Raw genomic sequence first — 16,502 nt, 5'->3', positions numbered from 1 at the left:
GTGGTTCTCAACCTTTTTGACTCCAAGGCCGCAACAATATTCTGTTGCCCAGTGATTAAAGATTAAAGTTGAGGATTTTTACAAATATTTTTTACAATTTTACTCGATAAAATATTTTAGAGCTTGACATAATTAGAAAAATATATATTCATATTCAATGTATAAAAACTGAATATTTAATTTTTTAAACACCATTTTTTAAATGAGGTTGGTGGGAACCATGGTTCTTCAAAGTTTGTTTTGAGGGTAAGAGGGTGAATTAAAATAAGAAATATTTTGTTACTAATGTTATTTTAATTGTTGTCTTATTTGAAATCATTTTAAAGTCATCTTAAAATAACCTGAAATAAAATCTTTTAGTGGGCCCTAAGTCAGTTGGTCTAGTTGGTGGTAGTCTATAGTCTGTTTGCTTGCTTGTTTGTTTGTTTTTGCATCTTTTAGTCAAAATATAATATATACCAATGATATTCAAAAATGAGTCTGCGATCCCTAAGGAGTTTAATGAAGTACCACTGGAGTTCTGCTAATTATTGTTTGATCACAAAGTAACATTTGTGATGACAAAAAGTTAAACAAAACAATAATACAATATTAAGTTAACTTTAGCTTTAATTTAAGTTATTATAAGTGTTATAGGCCAAGATTAAAATGCAGCAGTTTTATATAATATCTAACCTGAGGTCTCTGCTCTCACTCATCTCCATATGCACTATGTGGCTCCTTGGCATGAAAAAAGACCCCTGAATTATCCTGTTCATTGATTTACTCATTATTTACATACGTAAATGTAAAAAGTAGTCTTCAAACAAAGACTGTTTGCACATTCTGTTTGTTGTAGTAGCCTGCTGCAACAGCAGGTGTTAATTTGACCTTTAATACAAGGAGTTTACTCTAGACTGTTGTGCTTCTTAAGGCCACTGTGGTGATGACATTTAGCCTATCGCTCTTTTGTCAATTACTGTCAGTAAATGGAGAAACCTTAACAATGGCATTTAAGGTCGTTCGTATTGGTTAAAATGAGGATGTTGAAACTTTAATATCTTGAATTTGTTCGGTACAGGTTGGTTTGGGCTAAAAATGGCATTTATATTTGTATTTTTATTCAATTGCTACTTAAACATATACATTATGTATAACTTAAACATGTAAATGATATACTACCGCCAAAAGTTTGCAATAATTAGGATTGTTTTTAATGTTTTGAAAGAAGTCTCATATGCTCACCACCAAGGCTGCATTTATTTGATAAAAATACAGTAAAAATAATAGCATTGTGGATTTTCAAGAGCCACGATGTCAGTCTGCTGGTGCTCGTTAGATATAAAAAGATATATGTATATAAAGATATATAAAGATTTCTTATGATATGAATTTACATAATTTAACGTTTTATAAAACCATTATATATTACGTATTATAAATATACTATAAATAGCCTTTTTGTTATTATTTAATTAACTTTTATAGTTCTGAGTGTTTTAAATGACAAAAGAATATTTAAAAATGTGTCAGCTTTAATTATTTTTAAAATGATTATTAGTGGTACCCAAGGAGGACGGAGTCTCCATGGCAACCTCGTCACTCCTTTTTATTATCCTTATAGTGAAGTCCTGGCACTTGTGCTGTGAACTGTGCTGAGAGAGCTCGTGTCCACTCCAGCAGCTCGACTCGCGCTGCTCAGGTCCCCCTCTAAGGTTTTTGAATTTCCCACACCAGCTCGTGTCACATCCGGTTCAGCACTACTGCTTGGCCCCGCTTCTCGAATTCCCTGCCCACACCTACTCTCTCGTATTAACCAGCCAAGTTTGTCTAGTGATGAAGTAATATTTTCGCCGCTCTCCTGCTCATCCCCACATTCGCGGTCGGAACGCCGGTCCAGCAGGACAGAGGACGAGGAAGCGTCGAGAAGCTGAGATGAGATAAATATGCAAAGAGGCGGCTCCGCAAACCATTCCAGTCTCATTTTTTCCATTATTTTAGCGCTGAATTAAATATATACGTAGCCTACATTCAAGAGGAGCGTCTGATAGAGAGCCGGACAGCTGCACAGAAAACAGCTCTGCATGTGATATCCTCGGATCAGGTGGCATCGGCGGCAGAAGATGCAGCCTGCAAGCAAGCTCCTGAGTCTCACCCTCCTTGTACTGATGGGCACTGAACTCACCCAAGTAGGTTTATAAACGCCATTTTCAGCGCACATCTCAAGCTAATTAGGCAGATATGCTCAAAATAAGCCGGTTTCGTGTATTATCATACGGGCAGATTAATCTATTGGGCAGTAGAGATCGGGATGGACTAATATGATTAAACCTCATTTAGAAGAAAAATCACAGCGGGGATTCTCTTTTCTAGAGCTTTTATCCCACATGGCTAGGGGGTTTTAAAAATAGTAACTTCTATGTGGGATATAGGCTTTATTGTAGGTGATTATGAATGTCTTTACAGAGTAACATATGAGAGTTTTAGTATTTAAAGATAAATGCATCTTGGTAGCAGTGAAGACTCTGTTAGTGTGTGTGAGACTGATCATCACTATCATTTTATCATTTGTATGATTATTCCTATTGAAGATAAAACACTCCAGGGCTTGTGCAGTGTATTCTCATTATCCACACACTGTGATTGTCTCTGACACTCTACAATCTCACTTTGAAGACAAAAATAGCGAGTAAATTGCTTTCTCCACACTCCACATTGATGCCTGCTCTTCAGTAACTAGTTTTTCTTTACGCCTTGACATTAAATCCCTGTTGGTGAGTTAATCAAATGGTAACAGCTATACTGCATGGACAAGGTCGTTAGTCTTCATGTACAGAAAATGGATATCGCAAATGTAACTAATTTTGCCTCTTTTCTATATTCTCCATGCATTGTTTTGTGCAAGAACAAGGCTTGATTAAATGTATGTTTTTGTCTTTCGTGGGGCATTTTATTTTACCTTAATACTACAAGTTTTTAAACAGGTTAACATTTTCTGATTCATTATACTGTATACAGTAATTGTGAATTATTGGATGATTCATATAACAAAATCAGTCATCTGAAACTAAGTGCCATGTGCCATCATTTGTAATCTGTCCCAAATTATGAACCACTGAAAAAGAGAGAGAGAGAAAAACAGAGATCCTGTCTGATTCGATAAAAAATCAGGTTGACACAAAAATATATATTGTTTCCTCCCTGTTATGCTAACTATGGCATTAGACGCACTTCATATTATAGCATGCTAATTATATCATAAGTTAAACATTATTTTAGACAACATCTTTAATCAATCTTAAGCAGTAGTTTCACATTCAATTTCATAAAATTAATTCAAAATGTTCATAATTCTGATTGGCCTGCACATGTGCAAATCAGTGGTTAATCAGATGTTTCTCTTCATACGTTAGGTGAAAACAAGTGTTGCTAACCACAATTAAAAAGAAAAGAAAAAACAAGGACAGAAAATGAAGAAGAAGAGAACAAGGATGTAGATTAAATCTGTTTAAGAGTTGAGTCTGTCTGTGAGTGCTAATTTGTCACTAGTTCGTTTAGAACGTGTCTATGGTGTAGTTGTGCATAAAACAAATATGCAAAATAATAGTAATATGATGCATGGTTGGGAAGGGGGTGTTGAGGGTTTGATTGGAACTTTTGCTCAGGAGAAAAATGTTAAACTGAGAAGGAAACCTGTACTGCCCTCTGTTGGCTAAACAATACCATGAAATGCTGAGAGATAACCTGTGTCAATGTCCAGCTATCCTATTAAAAATCCCCTGTTCAGAAGTGACTCATAAATGGCACTCATAAAGCACTCCGTTTTAGGCTGTGCATAAGTGAGTTATCTTTTTAATCAAACATCTGTTGATATTTCAGACTTTAATGAAATGCTCAGAGAGCATTAACAATCATAGCTACTTTAGAGAACATAAATAATGGTGGGTAGCCTACTGTGCACTGCACGGTAGAGAGAGCCTGTAGATGGCTGCAATATTACACACGAATTATTCAATGGGGTCGACTTTACAGAGGAACCTTAGTAAGTAGATCATTTCCATCTCGCGTAAAAATGCAAAAATTGTATCGTCTCCACCAGCACCTTTAACCGTCCGCATAAAAGCCGTATAGCAAAGCGATAGATATAATGTTTTGCCGATGCCCCCATAGCCTACTTTTTATTGAGTCATAGGCCTATAACATATTTAAATCAATAAAGCAATGAATTAAAAACCTTTTCATCTACAAAACAATCGATACTGACCTAGTATAGGCTAGAAATGCGCTCCGAACTGTCGAACGCGATTTATGTTCGCAAACGCCTTTTTCTGAAAAAACTTCAGTTTTTTTTTTTTTTTTTAGGTTAATGACTTAATAAAACATCGCTTACTGTTTTAAAAGCAATTTGAGAGCAAAGTATGCTACAATTGTCTATTAAAACCTGATTTTAACTATTGCTGTTTTTAACCAGCTATTGCTGGGTATTGTGAGAGTAACGAAAAAACGCTGTATGTGTTTAGTGATTTAGTATATCCGTGCGTCAAGCGCCTGGGGGAGGTTTGTGATATTTATTAATATTTCACCAGTATAGCGGGTGGGCGGAGGCACGGAACCAATGAGATGAGATGGTCTGCTGAACCTCCGTCATTATTCGCGTGAAGAGAGAACTTGAAGACAGAACAGCACTCTACTCCGAAACCGAGAGAGCTCGAGTAATTATAAAGTTCAGTATAGGATAGAAGGAGTAGAAATGCCCGAGATGAATTCATGTACACTGGGTGCTTTACAGAAGCACATCACCTCTGTCAGCGGCGCAGGTTACAGTTTTCTCCTGGAATGTGTATAATGAAGGTTACTGGGAAAGAGGAGAGCAGAGATGTCGGTGCCTTTGCTGAAAATTGGAGTAGTGCTCAGCACGATGGCGATGATCACCAACTGGATGTCGCAAACCTTGCCCTCTTTAGTAGGTCTGAATAGCACCAAATTAAGCGTGGCACCTCCGGGTGTGCCGGACCGGAGCACTGGCGTGAGTTTCTTTATTCTCTTTGTTCATGAGCTGTAAAAAACACTGAATTATTTATGCCTTATAAATTATACTATTTAAATAATGTAGGTTAGAAAATGGAAAAATTATGTTGCTCATACACAGTAGCCTACTCTAAAAACATCTATTCCGACTCCGGAATTTAGCCTAGGATAGATATGTTTAGCTACCATGTTAATATGTTTTTAAAAAAATGTTCTGTGCCTTTTTGGTTACATAGTATTCTTTTAAGTACCTTGGAGTACCATGAAATATCATAGTATATAAATATGATAATTATTTAGTAGGCTACTGATTGAGGTCCCATTACAGTAGTATGAGGCAGTGAAACTGTTTAAGTGTTTGCCTGCCTTTTGTGTGTTGGTGGAATTGTTGCTGTGCTATAGCCAGAAAGAAAGAAAAAAGTTAGACCTCAATTATTCATTTGGACTGCACGACTAATGTGCATATAATAATAGTGGACCTATACCTCTTTTAAGTCTCTGCATGATTCATGTAGTGTAGCAACAAAAGGTGGCAAATAATATAAACTCATTTGCAAAGGAAAGCAAAAATGCATTATCAGTGTTTCTTGTTTAAGACATCCTGTATTTATCAGAAGGTGTTCGTTTATGGGACGAGGTACTAGGAACCAGCGGGTTGGAGTTGAGCAGTGACAGAGTGTGAATTTATGTTAATAGATATCCAAAATGATGCAGATTTTCCAATGGGCAAAAACCTTTGTCTTCTCAGGTTCAAACGATGCAATCAGTTAAAAATGTGTCTCAGCAGGGGGAGTATTGACTTTGAGTGTGTTTATAGTCTTGAGTATTTTTTTTATTAGTCACCTGCTATCTGTGTTGAAATCTGTACTAAATAAATCAGTTGTTTGTGAGCAAGGGAACTGTACAATTTTTTTCTTATGAAATATATGCCTCCACTATTTTGGTATTGTGATAAGCTCTGTCCTCAAAGAGAGGGGAGTATTGACTTTGAGTGTGTTTATAGTCTTGAGTATTTTTTTTATTAGTCACCTGCTATCTTGCAAATCCTGTGTTGAAATCTGTACTAAATAAATCAGTTGTTTGTGAGCAAGGGAACTGTACAATTTTTTTCTTATGAAATATATGCCTCCACTATTTTGGTATTGTGATAAGCTCTGTCCTCAAAGAGTAAAAACATTAGATTTTATTATAATCTGAATTCAGCATTACAATGGCAGCAGATTTGCAAAGATGTTCCTTTGGTTTAATAAAAAGTGCTTTCTGTCCGCACTGGTTATGAATATGGATTATTCATTAGATTACTCAGGATTAGGACAAGACATACGGAAACGCTCACTCTTCCAGATGGCTCTTTTATGTAAAGCCACTGGGTCATAAAATCCCCTTCGAGAAAAAGACCATTTCACATCAAATCACCAACTATGAAAATCCTTTAAAAAAAGGTTTTGTCAGTATATATTGACCACTAATAAACTGCTCTGCTCCTGATGGACAAGGAGAAACAAAATGTGAAAAAGGGAAATAAAACAACACAGAGATTAAATACTGTAGCTTGGCTTGAAGAAAAAAAGAATTAATAATTATATATATATATATATAACAAATATATTATTATGATAATATGTAATAACTAATTATTTTGACATTAGAAGTAGTTTTAAAACTAAAATAATATTATGTATGTATGTATTATGTATAACATATAAACTTTATTAACACTTTTGCTGGAAAACAATTGTGTATAGTGCAACACATTACTGATTTGCTTTTCATTTTCATTTTATTCTGATGAAACTCATGCTTCCAAGATTATCACAAGTCATCCTTAAAATTACAAAACCCTTGTCTAAATCTTCTAAATAGTGTTACCTTAGTGACATGTTTACTTCAGCAGAATTCACAAAAACAACATTTCATAAACCACAGGCAACAAAGTATTTAAGTTCACAAGACATTAAAAAACAATCCATAAATGTATGATTATTGGAACGTAAAACTTGAACTGGCATGACAGTTTCCATCAGCTGGCCAGAAACTCTATCACTCTGACCCTTGTGTAGGGTTCAGGTAATTAACCTTCCCAAAGACTGCAGAGGGAGAAAGAAGAAAACTGTTACAAAGCCGTTTCCCATAAAGCACATCCCAATCAGTCACTGACCTTTTTTCCTCTTTGTTTTGTCCTTTGCCCAGGTGCTGCCTGCTAACCCAGAGGAGTCGTGGCAGGTGTACAGCTCAGCTCAAGACAGTGAGGGCAGGTGTGTGTGCACTGTTGTGGCTCCTCAGCAGACCATGTGTTCACGGGATGCCAGGACCAAACAACTGAGACAGCTCCTGGAAAAAGTAACCTTTGAAACTAATCCACACAAAGACAGAATACACTGCCCACTGAATGCCTTTCATAGCTCTGTTCACCCAGCACATGGCTTATTCTTCTTCTCTTATGTTCTCTTTTTCTCTCTCAGGTCCAGAATATGACTCAGTCCATCCAGAATCTTGACCAGAGGACCCAGAAAGACCTGCAGTATGTGCAAAGAATGGAGGTGCAGTTGAGAGGCCTGGAATCCAAGTTCAAACAGGTGGAGGAAAGCCACAAGCAGAATATCGCCAAGCAATACAAGGTGCGTACAAATGCATGTGCTCGTCCAGATCAGTGCGGTATTCCACTATCAATGTCATTTTTCATTCGTGAAAGTTTATACAGTGTGTCTCATTTACCAAAAGATTAACTCACTTATTTAATTCAGCTCCCAATACTGGCTTTTAACATTACATTACAAATCAATCTGTGAGAAAACAGCGCATTCATTTTCTGTACATTTTCAAGCCAAGAGAGCTCAGTATATTTGTTACGAATGATTTTGTCCTCCTGAGTTGACGCCACAGGCATTTTCCCCACAAGAAGTGAATTACAAAACATGATTCATTTTGGCGACATAGCATCTTTTCCATCTTAGCTATTGTTAGCTGTCTGACATCAATTGTATCTGCATGCTAATGAGGCCGTTGCTAGTTTTCTAAATGGAGGCGCAGTGATTTGGTTGCATGTTGCAATTTGTAGTGTGTGTATCGAGCTCCCAAAGTGGCATAGATGTTATAGATCAGTTTTGCACAGTCTCTTAGTTCCTTCGGCATCATCTGGCCCTTTAAAGTCTTTTAAACAAAATAGTGTATTGAACATTTTGTTCTAGTCAAACTGAATGTTATGGTCAAGAACGTGGCACCTCTTGTTCATTTGCCAAGTAAGAAAACTACTCAAAACATTTTATGGCTTGACCTTTAAACATTTATTACATGAAGGCATCAAATATTTGGATGCAATCGCTGGAAAGGTCATCTTATACACCATCATATGATCTTTATACCCACATGGGAGTCTATATGGTGCACGTTTTCAAAAGTTCAGGTATACACAGAGCATATACAAATATGGCATTTCAGCAGAAGTAAGAATACATATAGAGTTTGATAAATGGATTCTTTGTTTGGACAAGGATGATTTAGCACTTATTGATCCCAGTATAATGTAATATAATATAAACTAGCTTTCAAATGTCTGGGGTCAATAAGATTATTACAAATTTTATTCAGCATTACATTTTATTTAGAGGCATTAAATTGATCAAAAGTTACAAAATATTTCTATTTCAATAAATGCTGTTTTTTAAACCTCTATTCATTAAAGAATTCTGGAAAAAATGTCCCACGGCTTCCACAGAAATATTAAGCTGCACTGTTTTCAACACTGAAAATAAAAAGAAATGTTTCTTGAGCACCAAATCAGTATATTAGAATGATTTCATATTAGGATGATTTCTCATGTGACACTAAAGACTGGAATCATTTAGTATATTGTGGCCACAATTGAATTAAAATGAGAGAACGTATAGTAAAATGAGGGAACAAATTCTTAATGTTTGGCCATGATGAATATATTTTTGTCTGCATGCCATGTGCTGACCTCTATACATAATAGATTTCTTTCAAAAATATAAAAAAAAATCTTACTGTCCCCAAACCTTTAAACGGGAGCGTATGTATAGTTTTAATAACTTGCTATTCGTATTATGTCCAGATTTATGTGCAGGAACCATCATGATTATTTGCACTTCTGCAAATAATTTCAAGCATGTTTGTGTGTGTTCATACTGTAGCTCATCCTATCAATTGATTTTTAAGATAAAATGTTGTATCATTTCTGTACAAGCAGCTGTATCTGTGAAAATGTGTGTTCTAAAAATTTTTAGAAAGGCTAGCGAGTTAGTTATTCAACCAAATTTCATTTTCTTGCTTGCAGGGTTAACTTTATGAATTAAATCAAAGCTGCAGAGACTGAAGAACAAGTTCAATCCCATTGTAATCCTCAACTGGTCAACTGATTGCATCATTCAGTTTATTTTAAATACAAAGCACCTTTGAATTCTGTTCACAGTCTTTTTGTGCATGCCACTATTGCAGCCTTCCTTGAGGAGATTTTCTTATGTTATGACATCTCCATGTCAATAATTCAGATTTGTTTATGCACATTTGGATATTTTGAAACAAGGGAAACTATTGTTGTATGTGAAGCATGTAACCCTCAACACCTTGCATTTTAAACATTGAAAAATAAAGAGAGTTTTTTTCACATTTTTGCTGGTGTACTGAGAACTTGTTTTATGCCATGTTGAACTCTATATCTATTTGCTAGGCGCACACAGAAATTATGATAGAGTAGGCAGAGAGGGCAAGTATAGGGCAAGACAGGTGTTTGGACGCAATCATTGCACGCATGCCTACTGAACCAAGCCTATTTTAACCTTTCAGGCCATAAAAGAGAAAATGGAGGAACTTAGGCCAATGATACCAGTGTTGGAGGAATACAAGGCCGATGCAAAATTGGTAATGCAGTTTAAAGAGGAGGTCAAGAATCTGACATCAGTGCTAAGTGAACTGCAGGAGGAGATCGGGGCCTTTGACTACGAGGAGCTTCACAACAGGGTGTCTAATCTTGAGGAGAGGCTTCGTGCATGCATGCAAAAATTAGGTAGGATGAGTTTGAGCACAAACACAAACAACTATTATATTTAATTTCAAAATATTATATACGAAGATCTTTTTCTGAACACACACTTTAGTATGCAAGAAAATTATATAAGTTTTTTGTTTGTTTTTGAATCACAAAAAAGGCCAGAAAAAGCCACAATGAAAATATATTGGTGTTATTTTTACTCAATTATATTAGGGGATTAAAGACTGCACAAATAAAGGCACACTGCACATTTTGTTCTAATTAAAAGAATAATTCGCCCAAAAATAAAAACTGAAAATGTACATACCCTCAGGTCACTCAAGATGTAGATGGTTTTATTTCTTCATCAAATTTAGCATTACATCACTTGCTCATCAAAGGATCCTCTATAGTGAATGGATGCCGTCAGAAGGAGAGTCCAAACAACTGATAAAAAAACAATATATTCACAAGTAATCCACATGACTCCAGTCGATCAATTAATATCTTGTGAAGTGACCAGCTGCATATTTGTAAGAAACACACCCATCATTAAGGTGTTTACACTTTAAATCATTGCTTCTGGCCGTAATCCATAACGATGTTTCCTCTAGTAAAAAAGTCCATCCTGTTGTCCTCTGACATCAAAATCCAGGTGTGTGTTTGTTTAGAACTTTTTTCCTATAAGGGGAGACACTACAGGCAAAAACACAATTTTTTCATGCACCTGTCAATTTTGAGATTTTGGGCTTTTTGGCTTTTCATAAAGTGTTGATAAAGACTAGTGGAAAGAAAACATCCAAAAGACACTGTTAACTGCTTATTTTATAGCACTTTATCTATTTGTGTCAATAGATTTCAATTACAATACATATTGTTAAAGGCCGTTTTCTCAAAATGAGTTTTTTCTCCTACACTGAGCCATAAATCTTCACTTCAGTAGCACTTACACACACCAAACTTTACATTTTTATTCCTGTCTACATTCTGAAGATTTTTACAGAGGGATTTGTTCATATATAATTAGCTTGATTGTATACAACATTTTATTCCCCCCAAAATTGTGAAAATATATTGTTTTCTGGCTGCTGAACAAAAGGAGTGACAAAAGGAGATACCCAAAATTCCCTCTGTAAAAAACATTTGAGTCTAATATGTCAAAAAAATTAAACAAGAATTTTGAAACTGACTTCATCCAGTGTTCAGATTTTGTACTAGAAATGTATGCAAATTAGCGCATATTTCATTAAATAATGCCTCATTTGCATATTTAAACATAACATTTTTGAAAACTTGTAATACAAATTTTTTTTGCAATTGTCAATGTAATCAATCAACTGGGTAAGTAAGGTGATAACTATTAGTTAATTTTTTTACCCTATTCACCTGCAGTGTATCGCCTTAAGTGGTGCTTGAGACACTTTTTTTTTTTTAACCGGAGAAGGCAATATAATGAATAAAGGACTTATTTTAGCCAGAAGCGAAGGTTTGAATTTAAAAACGTCTTAATAATAACAATTTGTTTATTAAAAACACACAGCTTTTCACTTAAGAAGACATTAATTGATGGACTGGAGTCGTGAATTATTCTGATGTTTTCTTTAGCTGTTTGGACTCTCATTCTGACGGCACCCATTCACTGCAGAGGATCCATTTGTGAGCAAGTGATGTAATGCTACATTTCTCCAAATCTGTTCCAATGAAGAAACAAACTGTCTGAGTACATTTTTAGTACATTTTACAGCACATTTAAAATAGCTAATAAAGTGTAGCCTCAGTGTTTACTGAAAATGCGAATTCAAGGATGTTTCGCATTACACACATTAGTCTTGACTCAATGAATGATGATTGAGCAAAAGACAAAACACTGTAATTTATTGTGCTGCTTGGAGGCATTAGCATGCTGAATTTAAACAACACAACATATCCCTGTCATTTTCCCTGTTTGAAATGCTGTATCTCAGCATAGTTAATCTGATACAGATAGTAGCAGCAGATTCAGATGTTGCCTTACTCTGAAGTGAGGAATGGATCTCATATGGATGTTAGACACAGACGTGACTAATGAGAAGCTGCGGTGCTGTTCTCTCCTCTAACAAATGCCTTTGGGTCCACCTGAGCCATGGCATGAATTCATAGCGACTTTACAGGTTAATTAAATAACATTATCAAAATTCAATATGACAAGACACAGTGTCTGACACATCTCTGATTTACAAACAAATCCTCAGTTTAATGAAGATTGTACGATCTTATCCAAAAGCAAAATGTACAGTTTCTCAGGAATCTTAATAACCATTCATATATTGGAATATAGGTCAGAAGCTCTGTGTAACAATAGAGAATTGCTCTTGCTTGTTTTTGGAGCATTTATTTTAGATTCAGACGAATAACAGATTTAGTACGCATGCATAATGCAAATGCAGCCTTACTTTGATTGATTAAAGGAGGACACCATGCTGGGTTTTGGTGCTTAACAATAAATACCAAAAAAAAAGAGCTGCAGTTTTAAGTTTTCCACTGAGCCAAAAGCTACATGTAGTGATAAAGAGAGACATCTAAATATGATCATGGGGTTCTATTGAAAGATTATTGCTCTCAGTAATCTCCTGGCTGCTTGCATTTCTAATGCTGCATTTCACAAGGGACTTAAATCACTGGATGGGAAAAAAACACTGATAATTTGTTCACCAGTATAAATAATGTGGACTTCATTCATTGTTAATATTACATTCATAGTTAATAGGGTTTTGAAGGAAGCCTGAGCCAATTATTTTCTGATTGTTGCCCATAAAATTTCAAGCAGTTTCAGCAGTATCCTGTGATGTGCCACAATTTTTGTCCAGTTATTCTATAATTATTATGCCTGCAATGTATATGAGCCCATATTTCATTTAAAGGCTTCATGTAAAATGTGCACTTTAACTAAGTAATTTATCACACCATAGGACTATTTAAAAAAGGTGGTAAAAATGCAGTAAGCAGTTATACACATTTGTTATGTTACGTTACATTACGTTACGTTACATTACATTATATTATATTATATTATATTAAGGTTCAAAAGTTGGGTTTGGTATACGTTTTTATTTTTTTATGTTTTGATGAAAGAGTTCTCCTATGTTTCCAAAGGCTGCATTTATTTGATCAAATACAGCAAAACAATAATACTGTGAAATATTATTACAATTTCAAATAACTGTTTTCTATTTGAATATATTTTAGATAGAATATTAATCCTAAAAATGATTTATTCCTGTAATGGCAAAGCTACATTTTTACCAGCCATTACTCCAGGCTTCAGTGTCACATAATCCTTCAGAAATCATTTTAATAGACTTTTAATATGCCAAATGCTCAAGTAACATTTCTTCTTATTATCAATGTTGAAAACAGTTGTTCTGTGTAATATTTTTGTGAAAACCGTGATACATTTCCAAGATTCTCGGATGAAGAAAGTTCAAAATACAGCATTTATTTGATTTAAGCAATTTAAAAGTCTTTGCTCTCACTTTGGATTAATTTAATGCATCCTTACTGCATACAAGTATTTGCATGAATATCTTTAAGCAAACAACAACAATTTCTGACCTCAAACTTTTTAAACAACTGCGTATTTACATACATTCATGTCAAATTTATTCTAAAATCTTGATTTAAAAAGTCAACAACCATTTACAGTTCTATTTATTTTCTTGGAAAGGTGCATATGCGAAAGATTAAAATCACAGAGTCAAAGTAAAGAGTTACTCATAAATTAATGGAAGTATTAGGTTTCTGCTAAGCTTCTCTAACAGATTATTCCATTACAGTAGCACAGTAGATTTAGCAAAAGAAAACATGGGATGGGTTGGCAACATTTAATGCCATGACATTATGTACATATCTGAGAAAATTACATAAAGCAGCAGCAGTCACACATTAGCGATGTATGGCTGTGAACTCAGTGTTGCTTGCTGTATATTTCACCATAACAGCATCAACAGTCAGTGTCAGGCACTATAGATCCTAGCCTTCAATCCACTGTATGTTCAGTTGTACTACTGCTTTGCAATCCTAGAAAATGCTCTCCACTACGTTATCACCTAAATACACTAATAAAACTGTGATTTATCGCCTGTGACAGACTATTCAGCTAACATTTGGCCATCGGGTCTGGTGTAAAGACTGACCACCTGTGCTAAGGCAATAATCAGGCTGGTAATTATGTGAATATTATGTACCATAGAATATCTTTGAATGTAGGTTTTGTCTGCAGAAGTATGTCTGGAATGGAGAATTGGGTGAATAAACTGCAACTCTTTCAATCCCAAAAGGATTATGGAATTGCACCGGTCAATATTAGCAGATTATGAGTAATCATATATACACTCTAAAAAATGCTGGGTTGTTTCAACCCAATGTTGGGTCAAATATGCTTCTTTATGCACCAAGAGTTTGTAACACTCCAAAGAGAAAGGAAAAAATTTAATCGCATCATATGACCCCTTTAATGTAGGGTAAATCAGTATTATTTGACAGCAGTAATTTTATGCCAAAGCTTCTGAAAATAGATATAGTTTAGTGATTTGTAATTTGAAATATTAGTACAATATAAAATAAATATGAGACATGGGCAGTCAGCTGGTCATGATCACAAAATAACTCAGATGTAAAGCAGAACGTTCTTATATCAATCTGAAAGGATTTATTTTGTGTCAATGCCTGGCTGACTCACCAAATAAATAAATACATGAAAATGAAATATTGATTTCAGTTTTTTATCATATGAGAAGAAAGAGTGCGCAGAGGGAAACGAGAGACTTAAAACCAGCATGGAGACCGGTTGCCAGGGACAACTCTCAGATATACAGTTTCACGTCATTATGACCGCAGAGTTCTGTGATTGACCAATCAGAATCAAGTATTCTGGAGAGCCGTGTAATGACACCAGATAGCCAGGTCAGTGAAATACAAAACAGTTCTTTCTCCAGAACTGGCTCTGTTGTGGTTTTACAGAAACCAGCACGATGATCGCATTTCAGTGCCAAGAACAGAATATTGAAAAAATATCATGGGAAACAGAGGAGTATCTATAAATGTGCATTTCCTTTAAAAGCAGTTGCTTTGCCCAAGTGGACTGCCAAAACCGCACAGCCAGAGAAAGAAAGAGAAAGGGAAACCTCATCAGTTCTCTGAAAGACATAAAGTGACAGAAAAAGAGAGAAAATGCGGTTCAGAAAGAAGTATAAATGAGAGAAGAACACACTTCCTTGTGTATGAGGACTCTTACAACACTGCAGACGTCTACACAAGTTATGCTCCAATGCGTCTGTCTGACACTGTGTCAAAACAGTGAGTATGAGAGGTTCACTGATGCCTGCAAACTTCTGCCTGAGTGCCTAACACAACCCAGAATATGACAGGAACTCCAACCCCTCCCCCATCCACCTCAAACCCATTTACCAGCGCAAAACATTGACGTTTAACAGCATATCACTCACTCATACGAAAGCAAACGAGCAGCGTGTTAAAGGAAATGGAAGAATTCACCAGAAATGAAAATTGTCATCATTTACTCACCCTCACATCATTACAAATCCATATGACTTTTTTTTCAAAGAGTTGTCAGACTGCTCTTTTCTATGCAATCAAAGTGAATGGTCATCAGCTAGACTACTGCAAGTACAGCATTCAATATGACTCTATATTCCAAAGTTATTCATGTGATTTAAATATGCATATTACAAACAATTATCAGATACATGAGAACGTCTCAGGTTACGTATGTAACCCTAGTTCCTCGAGGGAACGAGACGCTGCGTCGGAAAACGCTAGGGGAACGCCCTTCAGCGTGACGGGCTCTGAAACTCGTGTGTAATCAGACGAATAGATGGGCGAGACGTCACGGCGGGTGACTCCGAAGACTCCAAAGTCTCTGCCCAGTGTGGAAGATTGCACCGCTAGGGCGAGAGGACAGAAGAACCGGGAGTGGCTCGCAAGTCTAAATCATAAAACCTAACAAAGGTGAGGGGCGTGGACCAACCCGCCGCGTTGCAGATATCCTGCATAAGAACACCCGCTAAAAAGGCCTTAGAGGCTGCCACACTACGTGTGGATCCCGGAAGGGAGGAGGACTAAAGGCCTGGAGTACGACAGGCCACGGTGCAGAGGAAGGGACCTTAGGGATATATCCCGCTCGCGGGAACAGAAACGCCTTGGCCAAACCAGGCGCAAAGTCCAGGTAAGATGGGGCCACTGAAAGGGCCTGCAGATCCCCAACTCTCTTGAGGGAAGAAATCGCCAGAAGGAAGGTAGTTTTTATCGTTAGGAGGCGATCCGATATCTCCTCGATAGGCTCGAAGGGAGCAAGGATCTGGTACGCTAGTTTGTACAAACGGCGTGAGCGCAGACCTCCCTGGTGGATGATGTAAGAGACCACTGCTGTGTTGTTGATGCGCACCAACACATGGTGGCCTCTCAGGTCCGGGAGGAAATATCTCAGTGCATGCAGCACGGCCAGCATCTC

The 16,502-nt window shown here is 36.3% G+C and overlaps 1 protein-coding gene across 2 annotated transcripts in view; it reads left to right on the top strand.

Moving 5' to 3' along the window:
• The first annotated feature begins 1,709 nt into the window (after positions 1-1,709).
• LOC107552636 (noelin) overlaps positions 1,710-16,502 on the top strand; it is a 23,872-nt gene continuing 9,079 nt past the window's right edge. The window contains exons 1-4 of one of the 2 annotated variants that reach the window (XM_016234568.1): positions 1,710-2,168; positions 7,198-7,347; positions 7,470-7,625; positions 9,811-10,030. In XM_016234568.1, the coding sequence (XP_016090054.1) occupies positions 2,103-2,168; positions 7,198-7,347; positions 7,470-7,625; positions 9,811-10,030 (592 nt within the window). In that variant the 5' untranslated portion in view covers positions 1,710-2,102. Of the gene's footprint in view, positions 2,169-4,635; positions 5,006-7,197; positions 7,348-7,469; positions 7,626-9,810; positions 10,031-16,502 lie in introns of those variants that run through there. The other variant, XM_016234567.1, reaches the window with a different exon arrangement.

This window comes from Sinocyclocheilus grahami, unplaced genomic scaffold (genome assembly GCF_001515645.1).
Source record: "Sinocyclocheilus grahami isolate Dianchi unplaced genomic scaffold, SAMN03320097.WGS_v1.1 scaffold454.1, whole genome shotgun sequence".
Taxonomy (NCBI): Eukaryota; Metazoa; Chordata; class Actinopteri; order Cypriniformes; family Cyprinidae; genus Sinocyclocheilus; species Sinocyclocheilus grahami.
The sequence above is the reverse complement of the archived record's forward strand: the minus strand, read 5'-3'. Positions and strand labels throughout refer to the sequence as shown.